Source organism: Syngnathus acus, chromosome 9, assembly GCF_901709675.1.
Source record: "Syngnathus acus chromosome 9, fSynAcu1.2, whole genome shotgun sequence".
Classification (NCBI taxonomy): domain Eukaryota; kingdom Metazoa; phylum Chordata; class Actinopteri; order Syngnathiformes; family Syngnathidae; genus Syngnathus; species Syngnathus acus.
Window position 1 is genome coordinate 5,385,910 of NC_051094.1, and position 20,949 is coordinate 5,406,858.

The 20,949-nt window shown below is 45.4% G+C and overlaps 2 protein-coding genes across 5 annotated transcripts; both read right to left on the reverse strand.

The window, feature by feature from the left end:
• Window positions 1–1,532: 1,532 nt before the first annotated feature.
• LOC119126785 (protein yippee-like 1) lies at window positions 1,533–9,797 on the reverse strand. Of its 2 annotated transcripts, XM_037258209.1 has the most exons (6): window positions 9,116–9,797; window positions 6,393–6,704; window positions 3,372–3,660; window positions 3,007–3,050; window positions 2,631–2,739; window positions 1,533–2,122 (listed from the first exon to the last, which is right to left on the reverse strand). In XM_037258209.1, exons 3-6 carry the CDS (start codon window positions 3,486–3,488, stop codon window positions 2,033–2,035), a joined length of 360 nt encoding a protein of 119 aa, XP_037114104.1. In that variant the 5' UTR covers window positions 3,489–3,660; window positions 6,393–6,704; window positions 9,116–9,797; the 3' UTR covers window positions 1,533–2,032. The 2 variants fall into 2 exon arrangements, with proteins under 2 accessions (XP_037114104.1, XP_037114105.1); XM_037258210.1 differs by lacking the exon at window positions 6,393–6,704.
• Window positions 9,798–11,636: 1,839 nt separating this feature from the next.
• Window positions 11,637–20,126, reverse strand: mapk1 (mitogen-activated protein kinase 1). Of its 3 annotated transcripts, none has more exons than XM_037258173.1 (9): window positions 19,788–20,126; window positions 16,343–16,525; window positions 15,839–16,028; window positions 15,661–15,777; window positions 14,779–14,893; window positions 14,560–14,691; window positions 14,169–14,278; window positions 13,968–14,094; window positions 11,637–13,533 (listed from the first exon to the last, which is right to left on the reverse strand). In XM_037258173.1, exons 1-8 carry the CDS (start codon window positions 19,928–19,930, stop codon window positions 13,978–13,980), a joined length of 1,107 nt encoding a protein of 368 aa, XP_037114068.1. In that variant the 5' UTR covers window positions 19,931–20,126; the 3' UTR covers window positions 11,637–13,533; window positions 13,968–13,977. The 3 variants fall into 3 exon arrangements, with proteins under 3 accessions (XP_037114068.1, XP_037114071.1, XP_037114069.1); XM_037258176.1 differs by having other exon boundaries at window positions 11,637–13,530; window positions 13,965–14,094; XM_037258174.1 differs by having other exon boundaries at window positions 11,637–13,530; window positions 13,961–14,094.
• Between the last annotated feature and the right edge of the window lie 823 nt (window positions 20,127–20,949).

Sequence of the window (20,949 nt, forward strand, 5' to 3'; positions counted from 1 at the left end):
GTGCACAAGTGGATGTTGCGTCGTTATACTTTTGACTCAACAGGACGGGGGAGAGGGTTCTGCACTGCACAACACAACAAAGTTTTTTTTGTTGCAAAGGCGTGAGATTGGTTGTAGCTAGGAAGCCGAAGGCGATCAAATCATACAGATTGTAAAGTGCACTGAAAGCTGTCGCTAATCACAAAAGTCAAACCGTTGTATGATGATGCACTAGTCTATACATCATGAAAGAGATAAAGAAAATGCCACCATACAATGAAAAAAAAATGGCCATCTTCCCAGAAATAAACCACAAGTCATTTTACAAACGTCTGTCCACCATTAAAACTGTAAAATGAGCCAAGTCAGAACTATCCCAAAACTAAAGAAATGATTTTGTCTGTTCCTATGAAAACAAGTCAGAACGGTCCACATTAAGAATAAAAAGTCTCAAATAAAAATCATAAAGTGATCGTCCATCACACAAGTAATTAAATTGAATTGAATAAAATGTCACAGCATAACTAAAGACAATCAAATGTCGAACGTCACAAAAGCAAAATAGGAAAGTGTCCTAATGGTTTGTCCATCATTACGAAAAACGACAGAGAGAGAGCTCCCAGAAAACTAAAACGTGAAGAGTTTCCAGCTGTCATCACTCAAGCAGAATATTAAAAGGGAGCAATTGAACAACAATATATCTTAGGTGAATTTCAATATATTATATTCAATATATCTTAGGTGAATTTCATCCCCAAAGTAAATAAGAAAAAGAAAAATTAAGAATATTTCTGAACTGAAAGAACTGGAATTTTTTTTCCAATCATCAGAGAATTGAAAAAAAAAATGTTTTGAAAACCAAGCCGTCCGTCACAGAAGCCAAATGAGAAAAGGTGCCGTCGGAAAACATTGATCGCTCATCACCAAAAGCAGCGTCAAAACCAAGAAAATAAAAAATTCAATTTTCCATCATTACTCAAACAAGTCTGTCTCCAAAAGACAAAATGTTACCGTCCTTATTGAAATGAGAACATCCAAACTGTTGGTCATTTGGAGAAAGAAGGAAAAAAAAGGCAAAATGTCACCTCAACAGATTGTAGAACGTTTACGGTCAATCATCCCAGAAACGGTAAAAAGCGAGAAAACGTCATGAGAGTAACGTTGTGGTTTGACCTCCAAGGTGACATGAAGCCTCGGGAAAGTGCAAAACACATACGTGAGTAAGGCGGCTAAAGACACTGACCGAGTATAGAATATAAATCATTTGATAAATGTATCACAGACGTATAATATTGACGCATTAAATAGCTTCTTTCTATGGAACTGCAATCAATTTCGCATGGGACCAGCCACTCTCCAATTACCCAAACATCTATACATATACACATATGTATACATATCTATACATACATATATATATATACATATATATATACATATATATATATACATACATATATACATACATATATATACATATATACATACATACATACACATATATATATACATACATACATATATATATATATATATATATATATATATATATATATATATATATATATATATATATATTCTACACGCATCGTTTAATATATTTATGGTAGATAAATACTGCTTTGACAATTTTGTAACATGATCTGAAATTTAAAAACGAAAACACCAAAGAAGAAAGCAGATTGGTGTAAATATCGCAAATAAAATCCAGTGCCCATGCGCTAGCTCGCTAACTTGCTAGCCTACGAGATTGCTAACCATGCTAGCTCCTTCACCCCTGCTACATCAAAACCGTGTCCAAGCTTGCAACACGTCACATAAAAAAACAAAACAAAAAATGGTGCGTAGAGGCGAACCGCTTAGCGGCTAAGGTAAAAAAAAAAAAAAAAAGTGGTCCATCATTGTCCTGCGGTAAGCCACAATGACACAATGATTTCCTTTGGAGCAGTTTTGCCTCCTGTGGCGTGATGATGTCACAATCCTGGGCATTGGGGGGGGGGGGGGGGGGGGGGGTCAAGCGGAGGTCGCCGTTAAACAAGTGAGCCTCCAAGAGTCATTCCCATCCGTTGTCTTTGATCATGTGAGCCAGCTCGATGATGAACTTTCCCTCTTTGTACTTCTGACTGCTCTCAAAGGCGTGCTCCTGAAACACACGCTATCGTTAGCTTAGCCACACTGGCGACGCTTTCCTTGTTTTACAAGAAAACATTTATTGATGCCCGTGTTAGCTTAGCCACAATTGCAAATTGCTTTTAAAAGCCCTCATTTGAATTGGGAATCCTCATCCTGACAATGAGAAGCACCCGTCTCAAAATAAGACCTTAAAGCCTTGCACGGCATTTCACAAGATTGACTTGACTTGTTCTTGAGGTCACCGAGGCTCCACTGTTGCGATTGTTTTATTTTTTTCGGCAGATTCTAATGTTTGGCAGCATAAAAGTCAATCAAGTGAAATGTATCATGAATAAAATAACTTTTTTATTCTTCCATGCGACAATAATGAATAATCATGAATCGCAGGCCCAAAATGAGATTTCGTTTTTTACCGAGAGAAAGGTTTTGTTGTCGTCACGTATGGATGCGGAGACAGATGGGCCTGCAGTCGTAAGAGCAAAAAGCGTCCCGTGCTTACAGCGTGCGTGACAACTCACATATTTCCAGCCCAGGGTAGTTTTGCAGTTTTCACAGTAGATGTCGGCCACGGCGTGAAGACCCGTGAGGAGAACCCGCTCCTCAGCCGGACCGCAGCCCACGTTCACCCTGTCCAGCGCAGACAATGTCAATTAAGATGTTGAAGGCCCCACAGGCAACTTTGGCTCACCAAATTTCACATTGCAAAGTGGAACAAAGTTTGGCCGCTGAATTTTCAAGACATTTGAAGGAGGCCCAGAAAATACCAAATTGAACGTAAAAATCACCACTTGGAGCCAACGCGGATGTCTTTTTAGCGAGCCAAAATGGCCGCCGCCAACCGTGAAAGTGATTTTGGAGTAAGCGTGTGGCGATGGACGTGCGTGTGCGACTTACACAGAGTTGAAGAGATATGCTCTTCCTTGGCTTCCCTGAAATGACTGAAAGAGAGAAAAGAGGGTCACGTTAACACGTAACGCTCGCTCCGCCCCCATTTTCCCGCTCCGTCCACGGCACAAACGCGGTTTTAAATCTTAACCTGGGCCCGAAAAGCCCAACTTGATTCACAAAGCCCGAGTTGAAGCCGTGAGCCCGGTTGAGTGGAAACACCGGCCGGCGCTTCTTGAAAGCACCGATGGCGCTTTGGAACCACGTCTCTCGTCTCCTTCCTCGAAACTAAAACCCAGAGCCTTCTCCCCAACACCAAAACCGTCTAATTGCCGAGCGTACGCCCGCCTGTATTGAAAGCTCGGCCGGGATACCTTGGAGATGAGCTCGTCGTGGTTGGCCAGGTGCGCTCTGCAGTGGATGCAGCTGTAGGTGCGGTGGCAGCTGGGCAGGTAGGCCTGGAAGGTCTTGGACTTGGTCATCTTGACCATGTCCGGGGGCTGCGGCTCGTCGCCGGCGTCCGGGCCGGACGGGTTGCACCGCCGCTGGACTTGCTGGCAGAACAGACACCGGAGGATCCAAGCCAGGGCCGTCGTGGTGCCGGTGGGCTCGGGCGCGTGGCAGCTCCACGCCGACGCCGCGCCTGGAAATTGCACCTGCGTCCTGGATGGGACACACACACACACACACACACACACAGTAGCACGTGATGCCTTAGTCGTGTCGCCATAAAGTGCCGCGACATCGCTAAACACGTCGAGTTGCCTCAGTGAGATCATAAGTGACACGTTTACATCACGGCAACTCGATCAAGTAGCCGGGTTGGGAGAGTGAGAACATCATTTCCATGTCACAGACACGCGGCCAAATAAAAAAATAATAATAATCATGCTCTATCTATCTATCTATCTATCTATCTATCTATCTATCTATCTATCTATCTATCTATCTATCTATCTATCTATCTATCTATCTATCTATCGCACGGTACCTGCACATGACACGGTACCGCTAAGTCCGTTGTCAACGGTGTTTGACTGACACGGACCGACCGGGAGAGGTTGAAATTGGAACGGAATTCTAATTCAATTTTATTGCTGGGGGATTTAGCGGTTGGCGGCACGGTGGAGCACTGGTTAGCACGTCCGCTTCACAGTTCAGAGGTTGCGGGTTCGAATCCAGCTCCGTCCCTCCCTGTGTGGAGTTTGCATGTTCTCCCTGTGGCTGCGTGGGTTTTCTCCAGGCACTCCGGTTTCCTCCCACATTCAAAAACATGCTGATGAGCACTCCAAAACTGCCCGTAGGTATGAGTGCGGATGGTTGTTGGTCTCTGTGTGCCCTGCGATTGGCCTGCTGTCCGATGACTGCTGGAATAGGCTCCAGCATGCCCGCGACCCCCGTGGGGACAAGCGGTACAGAAAATGGATGGAAGGGAATTTATTAGTACCAAAAGAATAGAACTTCTGAGAGATTCCACAATTACAGGTTTACAAAATAATACAGAACAATAATATGAAGGTAGTAAATTAATCCTCCAAGTGTACCTCAACATAGTCTCTCGAACGAGTCTATAGAAAAAAACATGACCCAACGACACAGAGACGCTGCCAGGCATTCACGGAACTGCTGTCTATCAAACACGATGAGGGCGGGACTATGACGTCTTCTTGTTGTTGACTGGCCCTTGGCCGTCTACAGACGGCGCTGTTTCTCATTTTTCTCCTTTTGTTTAGTTACCATGAGAAAACATTTTACAGACAGAAACGGATGTATGTAGAGGTCTCAAGTTGATTTAGTGACTATGATGGTGGAAATTAACTTTGTGAAGGTTTTTTCGCGTGTGCAGGAAAGTAATGACAAAAGCTAACTTGCTTTGTTCATATTGTGCCTGACAACACAAGAAACACGTTTTCAGTGAATTCGAAACGGTTTGCATTGGGGAGAAAAAGCCAGACATCAAACAAAAGACCTCAACGGGAAGTAGACGTGGCGCGCACACACTCACACAAAAGCGGTCAATAGACGTCCGTGTGTGCTTGTGTTTGCATGCGTGTCAGACAGCTCTCATCTCTTCATCTAATTAGCCCACCTTAATTAATCCTCGCGCACTCCTGCTCACCGTCTGCGATGACAAAGGCTTCTGCGCCTGCGCAGTCACACTCGCAACAACACTGGCTCAAAACTCAAGTTTAAAAAATCCATGGAAACTTTTTCGACTTAGAAAACGCGTCTGCTGATTATTTGTCAACGAAAAGACTGTTTTTTGAAATAGTCGGATCCGCGACTATACAACACCTTTGTTTACTTAATTGACCACGCTGTCCTCAACATGTTTAAATACGCGTTTAACGTCGACACCAAAGACAGTTTTTTTTTTTTTTTAAGGATTTTAATTTGTCGCCTCTTTATTTTGCCAAGGTAAGGGACAAGCGGGATGAATTGCTTCAGGTGGCAAAAAAAGTACACCCCCACATACCACCAAGATGCACGAAGCGCATTTTGTTAACAAAATAGGCGGGGGGGGGGGGGGGGGGTCATGTTATGTCACGCTAATTTTGGGGTGGCAAAAGTCATAAAAAAATACAAAGAGCAACTGGTAACAAAACGCAAGACCCAGCACGGTTCGGGCAACCGGAGCCACCGCGACCTCACGACACCTGTAATGTCGTTGATTATAATCAATACAACTTATAAGTTTAACAACTGTGTTAACCTGCTATGTTGAACACGACATTTAATTCGCCTTGCAGGTAAGAAAGAAATACACTAAGAGAAGAAAGTGAGCTGGTAAAAAGGCAACAACGCAACATGCTTTTCCCAATCATGGTTCGGGCACCTGAAGCCTCTACGACCCCACACCACCTTTCTTGACGAGCTTTTTTAAGTTTAGTCGTCACACCGAAGCTGCTCTATTTCTTCTTTTTTTTTTTGACAAAATACAGTTTGTCAGGTTGCGTCGGCGTCGAACTAGTCAAGACAACAATGCTACCATATTAAACTGCATTATCACAAACAATAGCTCATTCGTGTTCATTGCCTTGTTGCTTCTTTTGTTTGTAGCACAGGTACGAATGGGGAAAAAAAGCGAGGAAGCGATCAGAGCAAATAACAAAGAAGCGAGCGCACTCGCATGAGAAGTGCAGACAAAAGCCTCTCTGCCCCACGACACCAATCAAGACTTTAATCAACAAAAACTCGCGTACTTTCGACTCTTTTGTGTCAACTCCTTGACGACGATTCAGCTCGGAGCAACAGCGCGATCATTTTTCACAACTTGTTTCCAGACCCGTGATGCCGCCACGACAGCACACATTTAGTTGTATTTCTCGGTTGATTTTCCGGGGGGAAAAAAACAAAAAACAAAACACTGATTTCTAATAAGTGTTGTCACGCACCTGAATGTTTGTTGAGACGGACGACAGCCTGTCGAGTTCGGAAACACCCGAACGCAACACAAGCTCCTTGTTGTCGACTCGTCACAATCTCCTCGTAAAAGTCATCGTGTTCGATTCCTGTCCATGTGTGGAAGTGTGTCGGGTTCGTGCTCGCATTTTGGCCCCCACGCGTGCTTTTGTTGTCTTTTGTTGTGCACGTCTGGCACTGGTCTGACCGCTTTGGCACGAAAACGTCACCCACGCGGGAGGGCGCTGCAAAGATGATTGACGGCCACACTGTCCAATCAATAGCGGCGCTGCCTTCACGTCCCCCTGGAAAGATGGAAAGCTACGCATTCAGATGTTTTTTTTTTTAACCCCCGGAACATCCTGCTTTTTTTTCTTCTTTCTTAGCCACACTTAAATATTACTATCTTCACATTAATAGCTGTTCACATTAATAGGTAGCTGTTTTGAACAGTGATTTAGTTGTATTAATTTACTTATAACTGCTTTTAATTGTCGGACGTGCACCATATTTTAAAAAACATCATATTGTTAATCTGATTATCATGATTGCTCTTATTCGTAAAATTAACGTTGTTTTGTGTGACAGAATAGAAAGATAAATGTCATTTATTGGTGGATAAAAGGCTCAAAAAGCCCCTTATGACGAAAAAGACGTGGACTCAGATTTCCCGCGCCCGGACGCGGGTCACTGGGGGCCCCTCTGGAGCCAGGCCTGGAGGTGGGGCTCGAAGGCGAGCGTCTGGTGGCCGGGCCTTCGCCCATGGGGCACAGCCCAAAAAGGAAACGTGGGTCCCCCTTTCCATGGGCTCACCACCTGTGGGAGGGGCCAAAGGGGTCGGGTGCATTGTGAGCTGGGCGGCGGCCAAAGGCAGGGACCTTGGCGGTCTGATCCCCGGCTGCAGAAGCTGGCTTTTGGGACATGGAATGTCACCTCTCTGGCCGGAAAGGAGCCCGAGCTGGTGTGCGAGGCAGAAAAGTTCTGACTAGATATAGTCGGACTTGCCTCCACACACAGTTTGGGTTCCGGTACAAGCCCTCTCGAGAGGGCCTGGACTCTCTTCCGCTGAGCTAAAAGGCAAAGCTCTCAATTTATCGGTCGATTTACGCTCCTACCCTCACCTATGGTCACGAGCTATGGGTCGTGACCAAAAGAACGAGATCCCGGATACGAGCGGCCGAAATGAGTTTCCTCCGCAGGATGTCCGGGCTCTCCCTTAGGGATAGGGTGAGAAGCTCGGTCATCCGGGAGAGACTCGGAGTAGAGTCGATGCTCCTCCACGTTGAGAGGAGCCAGATGAGGTGGCTCGGGCATCTCATCAGGATGCCTCCTGGACGCCTCCCTGGGGAGGTGTTCCGGGCATGTCCCACCGGTAGGAGACCCCGTGGATGACCCAGGACGCGCTGGAGAGACTATGTCTCTCAGCTGGCCTGGGAACATCTTGGGATCCCCCGGGATGAGCTGGATGAAGTGGCTGGGGAGAGAGAAATCTGGGAGTCCCTCCTAAAGCTGCTGCCAGCGCGACCTGACCCCGGATAAGCGGAAGAAGATGGATGGATGGATATTGGTGGACAATATGCATACATAATTATTCACGTCAAGATTTGAGAGGAATAAAAACATAAAAATAAACAACTAATAAGAGTGAAAACTGTAACGCAGCTGTGTACGGCCGTCAAGTTATCGTATGAGGAAGAAAAACGGTATGATATTAATTAATGTTATTAAGATGACTCACCTATCCCCAGATAAAAAATAAATAATAAAAATAATTTATTCCATGTTCCGATTTTGTTTGTGTTGTTTTGCTGACCTTCAGTAATATTAAGATGTAATTATTAAATATGGTTTGTCTTACAAATGGTCAAAAAGTGGACATTTTAGATATGTATTATTAATTTTATACACATAATTTAGCTGCGGTGATATTTTCGAGCATTCCAAGTTGTGTTTAATGGTAGGATTATTTCCCATGTGACGTGACGTGCCAAGTGGGGGAGAGAGAGGTGGGCAGGTAGGCAGGTACCCGGATGTGTAAATAAATACAAGACGAGAATGTGAATATCAGGTACAATAATAATGCGACTTTTCCTGCCTCGTGTCGTTTTGTTTAAAATCACAGCTCATTAGTCGCAAAATCAAATTTATGCGGGAAAAGAGGAACGTCATTGGTTAAAAAGAAAAATTGGCTGTCATATTTAATCACTCATGAGCAGAAAGCTGGTTAAGGTCACTTTAAAGTCACACGGGCACGCACACTGGGTTAATTTTAGAAAGGCTCAATCGATGAAACGTCTCATACTAAGGACGTTTTTACTTCACGCAAGCGATTCGAATGAAAACAGACGAAAAAACAGCACATCCGTCGTGCCAATGACGTCAGTATTGGACGAACGCGGTTTTTGTTTTTGTTAAGCAGCTGACTGACTGACATCAATGAAAACAACAGCAGTGAGGAGCGGGACGAGCCGCACATAAACACCACACCGCAGGGACAGCGTCGATTTGCTTCTCATAAGACCAAAACAACAATAAATCTATGTCATTGACGTGTCTGTTTTGTTAAAAAACATATAGAATGACTGTCCCTAAAAAAAACAACCATGAATTATTCAACAAAACAGCGACAACGTCGTTATCCAAAACGATCTGAAATCGTGAGACGTTCAAGGACCATCATGACTGGCGAGCGTCTCCTTCAAAGCGGGTCACTCACCCCCGAAAACACTCGTTGACTCCCGGGGAGCCCGCGCGTAGTGTAGAATCACCGTCCCATGCAGGCTGCAGCAGCCAGTCAGTCTAGGCCGACTTGCCGGTCATGTAAGGCGGCCTGGCGCTGGGATGATACTTGGTTGGCCGGTGGATCCTCGCGGGCGGGTGGCAGCGGCGGATTGTCAGGCGGGACGAGGGCGCCTCTCTCTCGGCCATGAGCTGTGACGGAATCCGCGGGGTTGTTTTTCTGCTCCGGCCTCCGATGATCAATAATTCAGAGAAACAGCAACGAGGCGCATCGTGACAGCGACGAGATGTTAAAATAACGCAAGGGCTGTGGCGCAAAACTTGGCGGAAAAGTGCAAATAAAGCAGCTTTTCTTTCTCATGCTTGTGCTGCCTTTAAGTGCCGTGGGGAATTTCCTGGATCAACGTGTAATGCGAAAACATCAACTTGTTTTCAATACCCACTGGAATGTAGTTTTCAAGTGGCTTAAAAGGACCCTTAAACTAACCTATTCCATGAAGAACTTTTATTATAGTGGATGTTTACGTCGTTACGGACGCTAGCTTTCGCCACCGTTTACAGCTGGTTGCTGTGTTTCAGTCATAACCTCCTTTCTCTGCCTTCCTGGCCTCAAGATAACGTCACTGCGTCATCATGTGGTCGTTGTGTTGCAATAAACGTTCTTTCGTGTACTAGTTGTGATGATAAAACGACAATCTCCGAGTTCTGTCAAGGACCGTGATGGCAGCAGTAGCCTAGCTATTAAACGCCGCTACGAATAGCCTCCAATCGACGGCGTGGTGGGGCGGGGCTGGAAGGAGACAGCCAATCCAAGGCAGAGAACAAAAGGCAAATGAGCTTGGCCTGATTTCGACTGCGCGCGCCGCCGAGAAAAGACACGTGCCCGACGTCAGGGCGCGTCAGTGGCTTAGCGTGTGGCGTTACTACCACGTGGTTGCATCTCAAGTAAACACAAGCTGACGTCATTGTTTCAATTTAGAGTTGATCGTTAGTCATTTTGTCATCAAACATACGACTTTTGGGGGGTTCGTAATTGCGCCTTTTAAATTAATTATATCTATTTTGAGATGAGTAACGTATTTTAATGTCACAATATTACAAGTGTCACAACACTGATGTATTTTGCAGGACAAAAAAAAAAAATGAAAGTATGATTGTAAGTCCTTAATCATAATTTACTGTATTGCACACATGGCGGGTTCAGGTTTATAACGAGGACCCCTATAGAAAATCTCCAAAATTCTTTTTTTTTTTTCCCCCACAGTTGTTCTTAGCCCAATGTTTATTCCCAGTAGTTTAATCAGACTTTTAAAAGACATTTTCAGTTTCATTTGGAAAATATTAGATTAAAAAAAAAAAAGGTTCACATTCTCTTTACTTTTGATTACATTTCACAGTTTTACCTGGTAGATTGCAGATTTGGGGTCAGCTTGACCTGTTGTGGGATTTAAATTCAAGATTCAAGATATTAATTAGTATAAATTATGTGAAACCAATGTATTTGATTTTAAATATTTCTTGTACCAAGATTCTATAGGCCTCAAGATAAGAGGGACAGTGTACAATATTTTATTTTTGTGCCCCCCGCCCCCAGAAAATAGAAAGATTTTTTTTTTTCTTTACTTCCAGTCTTGAAATGAATCACTAATGTACACAATGAAAAATAATCCATTGGAAACAAGCGTGGCACTATTGGGGTAAACATGTTTTTATTGATAATTTTCTAATTAAATACACCAAGATTTGTTTGCTCCAAAGAAAACTGTTTGGCAACAGTGTACATGTTGATTGTGTGGTCCAGTCTCTTCAATAGTGTTTAATTTTCTTTGTGGTTTTCTTTTTCCTGGCTTCCAAAAAACATTGAATAATTCACTTTTTAAAAACAGTCTTCAACAATAAAAGCGAAATTCTTCACACAGTAGCAAAATAAAACTGACCCAAGAAACAAAAACAAAACCATGGAAAATTTGAGGCGGACGCACCTTTAAAACAATAGTGGGACCTTTTTTTTTTTTTTTTAAATCTTTATCTTTCTTCACAAACAATCAAAACATGGTGAGGCAACGAGATCATTTAGTTTCTGATAGAATCAAAACACTCATTGGACAATAAAAATATCTGCACAAAAAGGGAGGAAAAAAATAAAATAGATGTTTTTCTTCACAAACCGCGCAAGCATACACACAAACCTGCGCGCGCGCGCACACACGCGCGCGCGCGCGCACACACACACACACACACACACAGGAGTGGCAACAAATCTTTTCAAATGTACAAAGCTCACTTTTTTTCTTTGATTGATCACATCAGAAGCTGCACATGGAATTTTCAAAGAAGGCACAAACAGACAAAAGAACGGAGCACAAGCGCTGATCAGCACACAAACCGTTCCAACGCTGCTGCTTCCCGGTGCCTTTGATCGCCCCCCCCCCCCACCCCCCCAAAATACACACCTACAGGCCGCCGCTGCCACAAGAGTAGTTGACTTTTTTATATATATATCTACTCTGCTAACAAAGTACAAAACCAGTTCAAGTCAACTGTTTCCTTTCATTAATGGCTAGGCCATACCTATTTGATTGAAGCTATTTGTAAAAAGTTAGGAGATTAGCGACATGGAGCGCTCGCAGGCTGGCATGTTACTCCAAGTATGTTGTCAGATAAGACTCTGTTGATCTCGTTTATGTTTGGGGTAAAATGACAACCAAAATACAAAATTAAATAGCGTCTTTGTGCTGCATTTGCAATTTGTGAAGGGTGGGGAAAAAAATCTAAATCTAATGCTGTGCAAAACAGATTAGTAACAAGGATCGCCTGCAGGCTAGCTAGTTAGCTGTCAGCTGATACCACATGTGTATTGTCAACAAAGTTGAGTTCATTTGGGGTAAAACCAGCACCTCTAAAAACAAATATGCTAGGTTGCTACATTCGTGTTTGGAACGAAAGCAGCATTACAAACCGAATAATACCAATAAAGCCGGCTAGCTAGTTCGCTGTCTAGCTGCCAGCTAGATCAAAGTGAATGTGGTCACAATGCAGATTGTTAGTCTTTCTGCTGCGTTTGTGTTTTTGGGGAAGCGGAATACCAAATAAATTAGCGCCAACAAGCCCTTGCAAGCTTTATTTGCAAGAAAAGGTTTCCAGGTAGATTAGCCACAAGAACTGCTACTAATTAGCTGCGGGCTAATTGAGCCACACAGATTTGGCTAACTCCACTTGGGTCATTTCAAAACGTTGGCAAAATATCAAACTTTGGGTCAGTCCACTCTAGTTCTCAGGGGCTCAATTTCGAGAGTGTTGACCCGCCCCCCCAAAAAATGTGACTCAAATTTGTTTGGATTCAACTTGCTTGATTTCTCGAAGGACACTAAACTACTATTGAGCAAACTGAGGATGGTGCTGCGTTCATGGCTGTGAGGAAAAAAACAGCATCCCAAGCCATCCTGAGAAAGCAGCTAATTTGAAGCCCTACTTTTAAATATTGAACAGAACCTACGGCCTTTGGAGTTTATATCCTGCATTTGCGACAGTCCTCAAACTATACTCGCACAGTTAGTTGTGTAGCTGCCAGTTTAAAGTGCCGTATAAAAAAAAAAAAAAAAAAAGAAATGGAGCAGAGCTGGACTTTTTTTCCCTTTGCTTCAACAGTTTTCGTGCCGTAATTAGCGGACGGGGGGGGGGGGGGGGAGGGGGGTGTTAAAGTGAGGCCACTGAAGCACCTTGTTGGAGGCGAAATGGTGAAGGCCCGCGTGGCACTCGACACGCTCTTTCTATACACAGCTGCTAACAGTCATGCAGAAGGGGCACACACTTGTCTTCTCAGCAGGGCATGTACGCACACGCAAGGAAAATAGAGTCCGTTTCCCAACCTGAACATATGTTGGACTATTTAGAAAGGATAAACTATGGGGTGTGTTTTTCTTTTCCCTTCCAAACACATTAGGACCATTCCGTGCTAACCCACAGAGGCTAAGCAGAAGCTTCATGTACAAGAAAAGGATGATTCTGTATGAGAACCATCAGAACCATGGCTTTTTTTCTGGCTGATAATGTCGACTCTTTGCATAAATGGCTCTTTTTTGGGGGGGGGGGGGGGGGGGGGGGCTGCGTGATGTGCAGATGACAATCCAAAAATAAGCCTTTTAAAAGGAAGTGTGGGTGGAGGAAAAAAAAAAAAAAAAACCCAAGCTGCGATGGATCCCCAAAAGCCGAGCCCCCAAAACCCAGTCTCCCACATCCCGGAACGACAAACTGATTGATTCATGACGCCATTCCTGAGCAAAGTGGACTTGATGAGCGACAGCCAAAAATTTTGGGAAGCAAAACCGGAAGTAATAAAACAAAAACACAGCGATAACAGTGTGGAGGGGCGGGGCAGCGGTGAGGAATCATCTGCAGGATGAAAAAAAACAAAAACAAAGAGCAGTGTTACTCTTTTCATTCCTAGTGATCCAAAGCAACATCATTTTGCACCACATGAAAATGTCCACCTGCCCGAGGTCGATTGAGATGCTGCCTTCAAGGTTCATAGGATTTGACAATGTCATTTTAGGGACCTTTTTAAGTGTTGTGTGGCAAAAAGACTTGGTTGTATATGTATTGAACTGGCTTTACTTGTTTCTTTTATTAATATTAAAAATGTGTATTTGGTTGGTATATGCATGTTTTGATGATTCAATGTAGATCGTGTCACATTTGAAAATAGCTTTAAAAAAATACCATTGTGGTCATTTACAAAAACGGTGAGACTATTGTGCTGTGAGGAGCATTGCTCAGCCATTGCGTAGCCTTGCTGCAAGGCATTCCAAAGCCATTTCCTGACCTGGCTGGCGTGAAGCGTTAGGACCGGAACCCGGGCTGGAAGCGTGCTGTCTCCTCAAAGATGAGCTCCTTCAGAGTCTCCTTGGGGAGGTCGTCCAGCTCCATGTCAAACTTAAACGGCGCCTCCGCCACGGGCTGTGGCCAAACGCCAACGTCAACACCGGGGAGTGAACGCTTACCGTTCGTCCTGCGAGGCGTCCGTCACTCACCTCGTCGGTGGGGTCGTAGTATTGCTCCAAGTAAGGGTGTGCCAGGGCCTCCTCCACCTCAATCCGCTTGTGGGGGTTGAAGGTCAGCATTTTGTCCAGCAGATCCAACGCTGACATTAAAAGACAGCACAAAAACAATTGCAATAAAGCCAACTGTCCACAAGAGGGAGCCAGAGCAATCACAAGCGCGCTTGAGACCAGCCGCAGCTCTGTGCAAAATGCCGTCAGCAACGCAACAGGAATTAAGTAAGTCGCACAACGACACAGTTAAAATAATCAACGGCCACCATTCAGCGTGAATGGCACAAAGCAGTCAAAGAAAACCAAGTCTCCTGCTATGGTGAGGCAGCCCGTTGAGGACTTTTGCATCCCTCTGTGTGTTCTGTCAGACCTTTGGCATCAGCGTTGGGGAAGAGGCGGTTCCAGGGTACTTTGCAGCGCAGCGGCAGAGAAAGCAAATAGTTCCTGGCTTTGATGTTGATGATGCAGTTGAGGTCCTCCTGAGAGGGCGAGCCCAGGATACCTGAAGGACGACAAGAAGATTTGTGTTAGGATAAAGGAGAAGACATGGAGACGAAGGCTAAGCAAGGAAACAAAATATTGGGCTGACCCAGAATGTGGTTGAGCTGATCCAGGTAGTGCTTCCCGGGAAAGATGGGCCGGTTGGACAACATCTCAGCCAAGATGCAGCCTACCGACCAGATGTCGATAGACTTGGTGTAGCCCTGAAAGTCATGCCCAATGCAGGACAGATGAGCCAGGTCAGTTGGAAAAAAGACGTCAGATGTGTGCAATGGACTAGGATTGACGGAAACATGTCATGCACATGTACGTGCTTCATATCTTTTTAGATATTTTATTGACGACGGAGCCATTTCAAGAAAGCCAGCGCATTTTGTCTGCGATAGAGGCAGCACTTTGGGCAAGACGCGTCAGTGCATTTCCTTGTTTCTCAAAAGTCCATCAGGGTGTATTCAGACCCGACTGTCAAGTGGTCTCGGTTCGTTTCCAAACAAACCCTGGTGCGGTTCGCTTCAGGTGTGAATACAAACAGCGTGGATCTCAACCAACAGCACAAATATGCAGAGCGGGAATGCAGCGCGTAGGGCTCGCATGTTTTCCACCATGTACGGGTCTGTGCTCTGTGTGCCGCCCTGGTCATTGCGGTCCAATTAGAGCGCAGATCGCCACAAGCGTGATGTGTATACTTCACTTGCAAAATGTACAGTCTGAATAGGAACCGCACCAAACAAAAAATATTAAGTCCGCCTTTGTTCCGGACCAAACAAGCGGACTGAAGGACCTTTCTTAGTCAGCGCAAAGGGAAAAATGAATATGAAACGATTGCTCCGGTGGCCTTGCTGGGTGTCAGGCAGAAGAACTCCCACGTGTGCATGCAGGTTCTAGCCACCTTTTGCCACAATGTGTGGACGAGATTTGCCAAAGTCCATTTTCACCTTTCCTCCCAGTTCAATCGGAAACGAGCGCGTACCTTGGAGTTGAGCATGATCTCGGGCGCTCGGTACCAGCGCGTGGCCACGTACTCCGTCAGGAAGCCCGTGTGGTCGTGGTCCGGGTCGGCCACGCGGGCCAGACCGAAGTCGCAGATCTGAGGGGCGGGCGGGGTGAGGAGGATGCAAAAAATGGCGGCAGAAGACAGTGGGCCCTACCTTGAGATCGCAGGTGGTGTTGAGCAGGAGGTTGGAGGGCTTGAGGTCGCGGTGCAGGACGTTGGCCGAGTGGATATACTTGAGGCCTCGCAGGATCTGGTAGAGGAAGTAGCAGATGTGGTCGTTGCTCAGGTGCTGCGTCTTCAGTAGCTTGTACAGGTCCGTCTCCATCAGGTCCTGCACGATGTAGCTGAGAGACGTCGTTGAGGAAGCCTCGGCAAAAGCCAATAAATCACCATTCAGGCCAAGTTGGCTTTTGAGTCATCTGCCAAGACCCGCGAGCGATTTCCCATTGGGCTCATCCTTCAGGATGGGGGAGGGAGCCATCCAGAAGGAGGAGCCGTCCCATTTGTTCTTTGGACAACTCGTTTGACTTCAAATTGTCAAAATACTCGCAGCAGCGAATATTCACCCATTCCTGTCCTAATACTTTTCTGTATCGGATTATTTGATGAATTGAGCGATACAAACAAGGGGGTGTGGAAAGTAGCGGGTCAAGGATACACATCTTTCATCTGGTCGATGGTGGGCGTGCGTATGATGTCGTTGATTCCGATGATGTTCTCGTGCTTGAAGCGCAGCAGGATCTTGATCTCGCGCAGCGTGCGCTGGCAGTACGTCTGATGCTCGAAGGGGCTGATCTTCTTGATGGCCACGCGAAGCTTGTTGTCACGGTCGTACGCCGAGCTGCGGAAAAATCGTTAATGGCGTGGAGCGGAAGCGACGTCACCGGGCCGTGAGGCCCGCGTGCCCCTCGAGGGCGCGGCTCCCTCGTTTGGGGACTTCGGTTAAGTTCCGTTCGCAATGCGAGCCCAAGACAAGGGCAGCTTGACCTCACTTTCAGTCGACATCTTGTATTTTTGTACAGTTTGACAAAGGAGCCGCACAACAAACTAAAAGCTTGCCCGGTCAAATAATTGTGCTTCGCTACGTCTCATTTTTATCGGTCTTCCAGGGTGACCTGAAACGTGTGTAAATGCGCAATATCAACAGCGACAAACTGGTGTGTGCCCCCCACCCCGGTTGTGTAGTTTTTTTTTTTTTTTTACGCTATGGAGAGCAAAGAACGCCCACATTGTGTAACAGAAGAAAAGCAGTTGCCATGGTGACAACCCAATGTAAACAGCGGCATGCCAGCCTTCTGCCAAGGAAATGTGACTGACCTTCCTTTCCACTTGGCTCTGAAGAATGTGCGCCTGTGTGTGTGTGTGTGTGTGTGTGTGTGTGTGTGTGTGTGTGTGTGTGTGTGTGTGTGTGTGTGTGTGTGTGTGTGAGCACGCACGTGGGAGGCAGAGCTGCAAGATTCTGACGGCCGTGTGTGCTGCACTCCGCATGGTGTTAACACGTTCATCTCTTAAGCGGAGTTATGAGCTGATGAATTCAAACTAATCTGACACACAAACTAACAAATGCATTTCAGTGGACGTTGAGGTGTCCGCGGCGTGCGCCACAATGTACGTTGTCGGAGGCTAGGCATCGAGCGGTGACGCAAAAAGTGAAATCGTTGCCTTGCAAATGATACACCTGATGGCGGCAAAACACAACTTTTGCTCTCTAACATCCAACCGATTCATCGGGATATTACCCCTTTTCTAATTTGGCCATTTTTTTCCCACATTAACACAACGTAAGATAAAGATAATCACAATGATAATCACAAGATTTGAAACAAATTTTTTGGGCGGAGCGCAACTGGAATGTCATGGATGCAAACAAATGCATGTTATTCAGACACCAAGCAACTCGGACGTTCTGACAATGTTCCCTTCACAATATTCCGGCCCAGCAACGACGACAGTCCCGTGAAATTTCCTGCTTAGTCTGCTGCAGTGTTGCCATGGAGACGGGAATGCAAAGGTTTCGCGCCGCATTTGGCGTCGCGTTATGTAATGACACTGTTACCATGCGAAATGGAGGCGGGGGGGGGGGGTGGGTAGATCAGAGGCAACAAAGGGACACCGAGTAGTCCAATGCCGTGCAGAGGCTTTGAACGCTGCACAAGACGACGCATCCATGAAATGAACCGGCAAAACCCGAATAGCCACGTGCAGTAGCGAGCAATTATGTTGAAGGGAGTAAAGCGAATTTGTTTGCAGTGCTTTGCCACTCTTCGCTGGCACCTTGGTGCCGAAGAAGCATTTCAACCAAGCTGAGGAGCTCCACTCAGACAAAAGCAGTTATTTGGCACCATCTCGTGGCTACTGCATGTTGGAGTCGAGGATATCGTAGACAGACTTTGTGCTTTACGTTCAAGTGGGTTGACTTTGTTGTGGCAAACGTAGTCCCTTGCCACCTTCTCGTCACCACCGTAAAAGTCCAGATAACGCGTATGAATGTTCACGCAGTCTCCTCCTCAGTCTCTTGTCATTGGCCACGAGGGGGGGGGGGGGGGGGGCTAACCATGTCACTGGTAGATTGGTTGCCACGGAGACGAGGCGGTTCAAGATGATGGCAGGGGTGCCGCGCGTCGGCACTTGGACTTTAGGATCATTTCGGATGGCTGTTCAACGCCTTTAACAATCTTGCCCTGTTTTGTCACAAGGGACTTGTTGCCATTGCGTAATCCGGCTGCTCCTTTTCACTCCATGAAAATTATGTTACGAGCGACGTTACAGCGTCGATACCAAGATTTGATCCAGTCGACAACGGATCATAAAACAATATCGTGCATCACGAGTGGCCTAGTGGTAGAGTGTTCGCCCTGAGACTGGAAGGTTGTGGGTTCAAACCCCAGCCGGGTCATACCAAAGACTATAAAAATGGGACCCATTGCTTCCCTGCTTGGCACTCAGCATTAAGGGTTGAAATTGGAGGGTTAGATCACCAAGTGATTCCCGGGCGCGGCACCGCTGCTGCTCACTGCTCCCTTCCGGGATGGGTTAAATGCGGAGACAAATTTCACCACACTCGGATATGTGTGTGACAATCATTGGGTCTTTACCTGTCTTTGTCTTTCTTTACGATAGCAAAGAGAGGTGGAAAGGTAAAAAAAAGGCACTTTAAGAAAATTGTCAACATTTTTATCATTGATTCAATCGTTTTGGATGCTTAGAGCAAATGTAATGTGGAAAAAACAAAACAATAAAAATTAAAAAAAGCACCCGACGAATCCGTTTCCCCCTAAAACAGACAAATGTTCTCCTTGAGGGTCATTACTTTATTGTAATTATTCTATAAGTTATTTTATCAGTTTTTTTTTTTTTTTTTTTTTTTTTTTTTTTTTTAAATCTGCTGATTAAACTCAAACTCGATTAAGCTGATTTGACTCGATTTTTAAAGAATATTTTGGCAGCTTCTGAAGCTGGTGTGCACCGCTTACACTCAAAACATGGCCGCGCAGTACACACACACACACACAGGAAATTTAACAAATTAGTGAAAAGGAAATGATATAGAACACTGCAAAGACATATTGCACCTTTCTCTTATACTTAAAATCATAAAAGTGGATAATACCAACGTTCAATCCACTTGTATTGATTTCTGATATACTTTCATGTATACAAGTAAAAATGTTTGATTTTACCTGGCAACAATATTAGATAGATAGATAGATAGATAGATAGATAGATAGATAGATAGATAGATAGATAGATAGATAGATATGCGTGTGCGTACTGAGCGGCAGCGATTAAATCACTTTTTTTCTCAACAAGGAAATCTGTTGATTGCTCGAAGTGTTAAAATAAAACGCGTTCAATTTTAGTGATTTGAATTGATACATTTGTCGCTATGTCCAGGTAAATATAGAAGCGACGCAAAATTCATGTCATGTGACGGAAAGAATCGTTTAATTAGACGAGATTTGACGCGATAGCAGCGGCGGCTAGCAAACCAAACATAGCATTTAGCCGCGTGGCTATACTAACGGGCTAACCGGAGGTGTGTTCCGGCGAAAACGGCTTCTTGACGTATGTAAGGTGGCTTCGGGGTGCGCAGCTTCACTCACCACACCATGCCGTAGGCTCCTTCGCCGATGTAGGACAGATTGCTGTACCGAGGACCGACGTCGAACGCCTGCCCGCGCACCAGCTCGGTCCCCGGGCCGGGGCTGGGGCCACCGGCCGGGGCTGACACCGCCGCTGTCGCCATAATGAGCACAGGTGGGCTTCTTGTTCTTTTCTATCCCTCCGACTTAGTTTAAACCAAAAAGGATGAGGAAACGGATGATTTTTGAGTCCGTGTGGCGCTCCACCGAGGCCTTGGGGGGCGAGCGTGTGAGCGAGTCCGAGGAGGAGTGCACACAGCGCCGCTGAGGAGTTGCGATGGAGTGGTGGGGGGCCGGGCAACGCGAGTGAGTGCAGCAGGAAATAACCACGGTCACGTGACCCACTCCATTCCCCCCCCACACCTCCTTTTCCTGCTTCTGGACGACCTGTCGATTCTGCAGCGTGGGAAAAACACTATAAAAAAATTGACAATCCATTGTCGTGTTGGGCATTGATTTACTCAACTACAGAGGGTGCAGGCATCTATCAATGCATAGTTAAGATCAATAAAATAAGCAAATACTGTATCATGTCCTTTGTTGACTGCCCCGACACCGGCTTTACAGAAAGCACCTCTGATGTGTTATAAGTGTCGACTGCAGCAATTAGATGTCATTTAGTTTTTCCGGCCGTCGTGTCAACAGACTTTAAGAGTCAAGCGGAGCCTTGTGAGTAAACTTCGGCTTGCATTTATTGACGCCACTGCAGCGTGCACGAGACATCCATTCACATCATGCATATTGTTGGCCTTCTACGGTAATTGCGAAAGTCATTGATCAGCGTTTTCTCAAAACAACAAATTCAATTAAAGCATTCCAGTTCCTTTGGATGACTGACAATTTACACACACACACACACACACACACATTCAAAATAATGACTATAGCAACTGTGCTATATTAGGTTAATGATATATAATATTGGTAGTATATGGAATATATCAAATGTACTAGTCACATTGTGAGCTCCTGGCGAGAACAACCTTTACTTGTATATATTAAAATGCATTTGTGAAAATAATATTGGTTATCACTGCTCTCTGCTGGTCAGGTTCTGTACATAGTTGTCTGCCCTTGCCCGTGTTTCTCTGGCCATGACTTGACTGCTCGGCTGGGTGAAGAT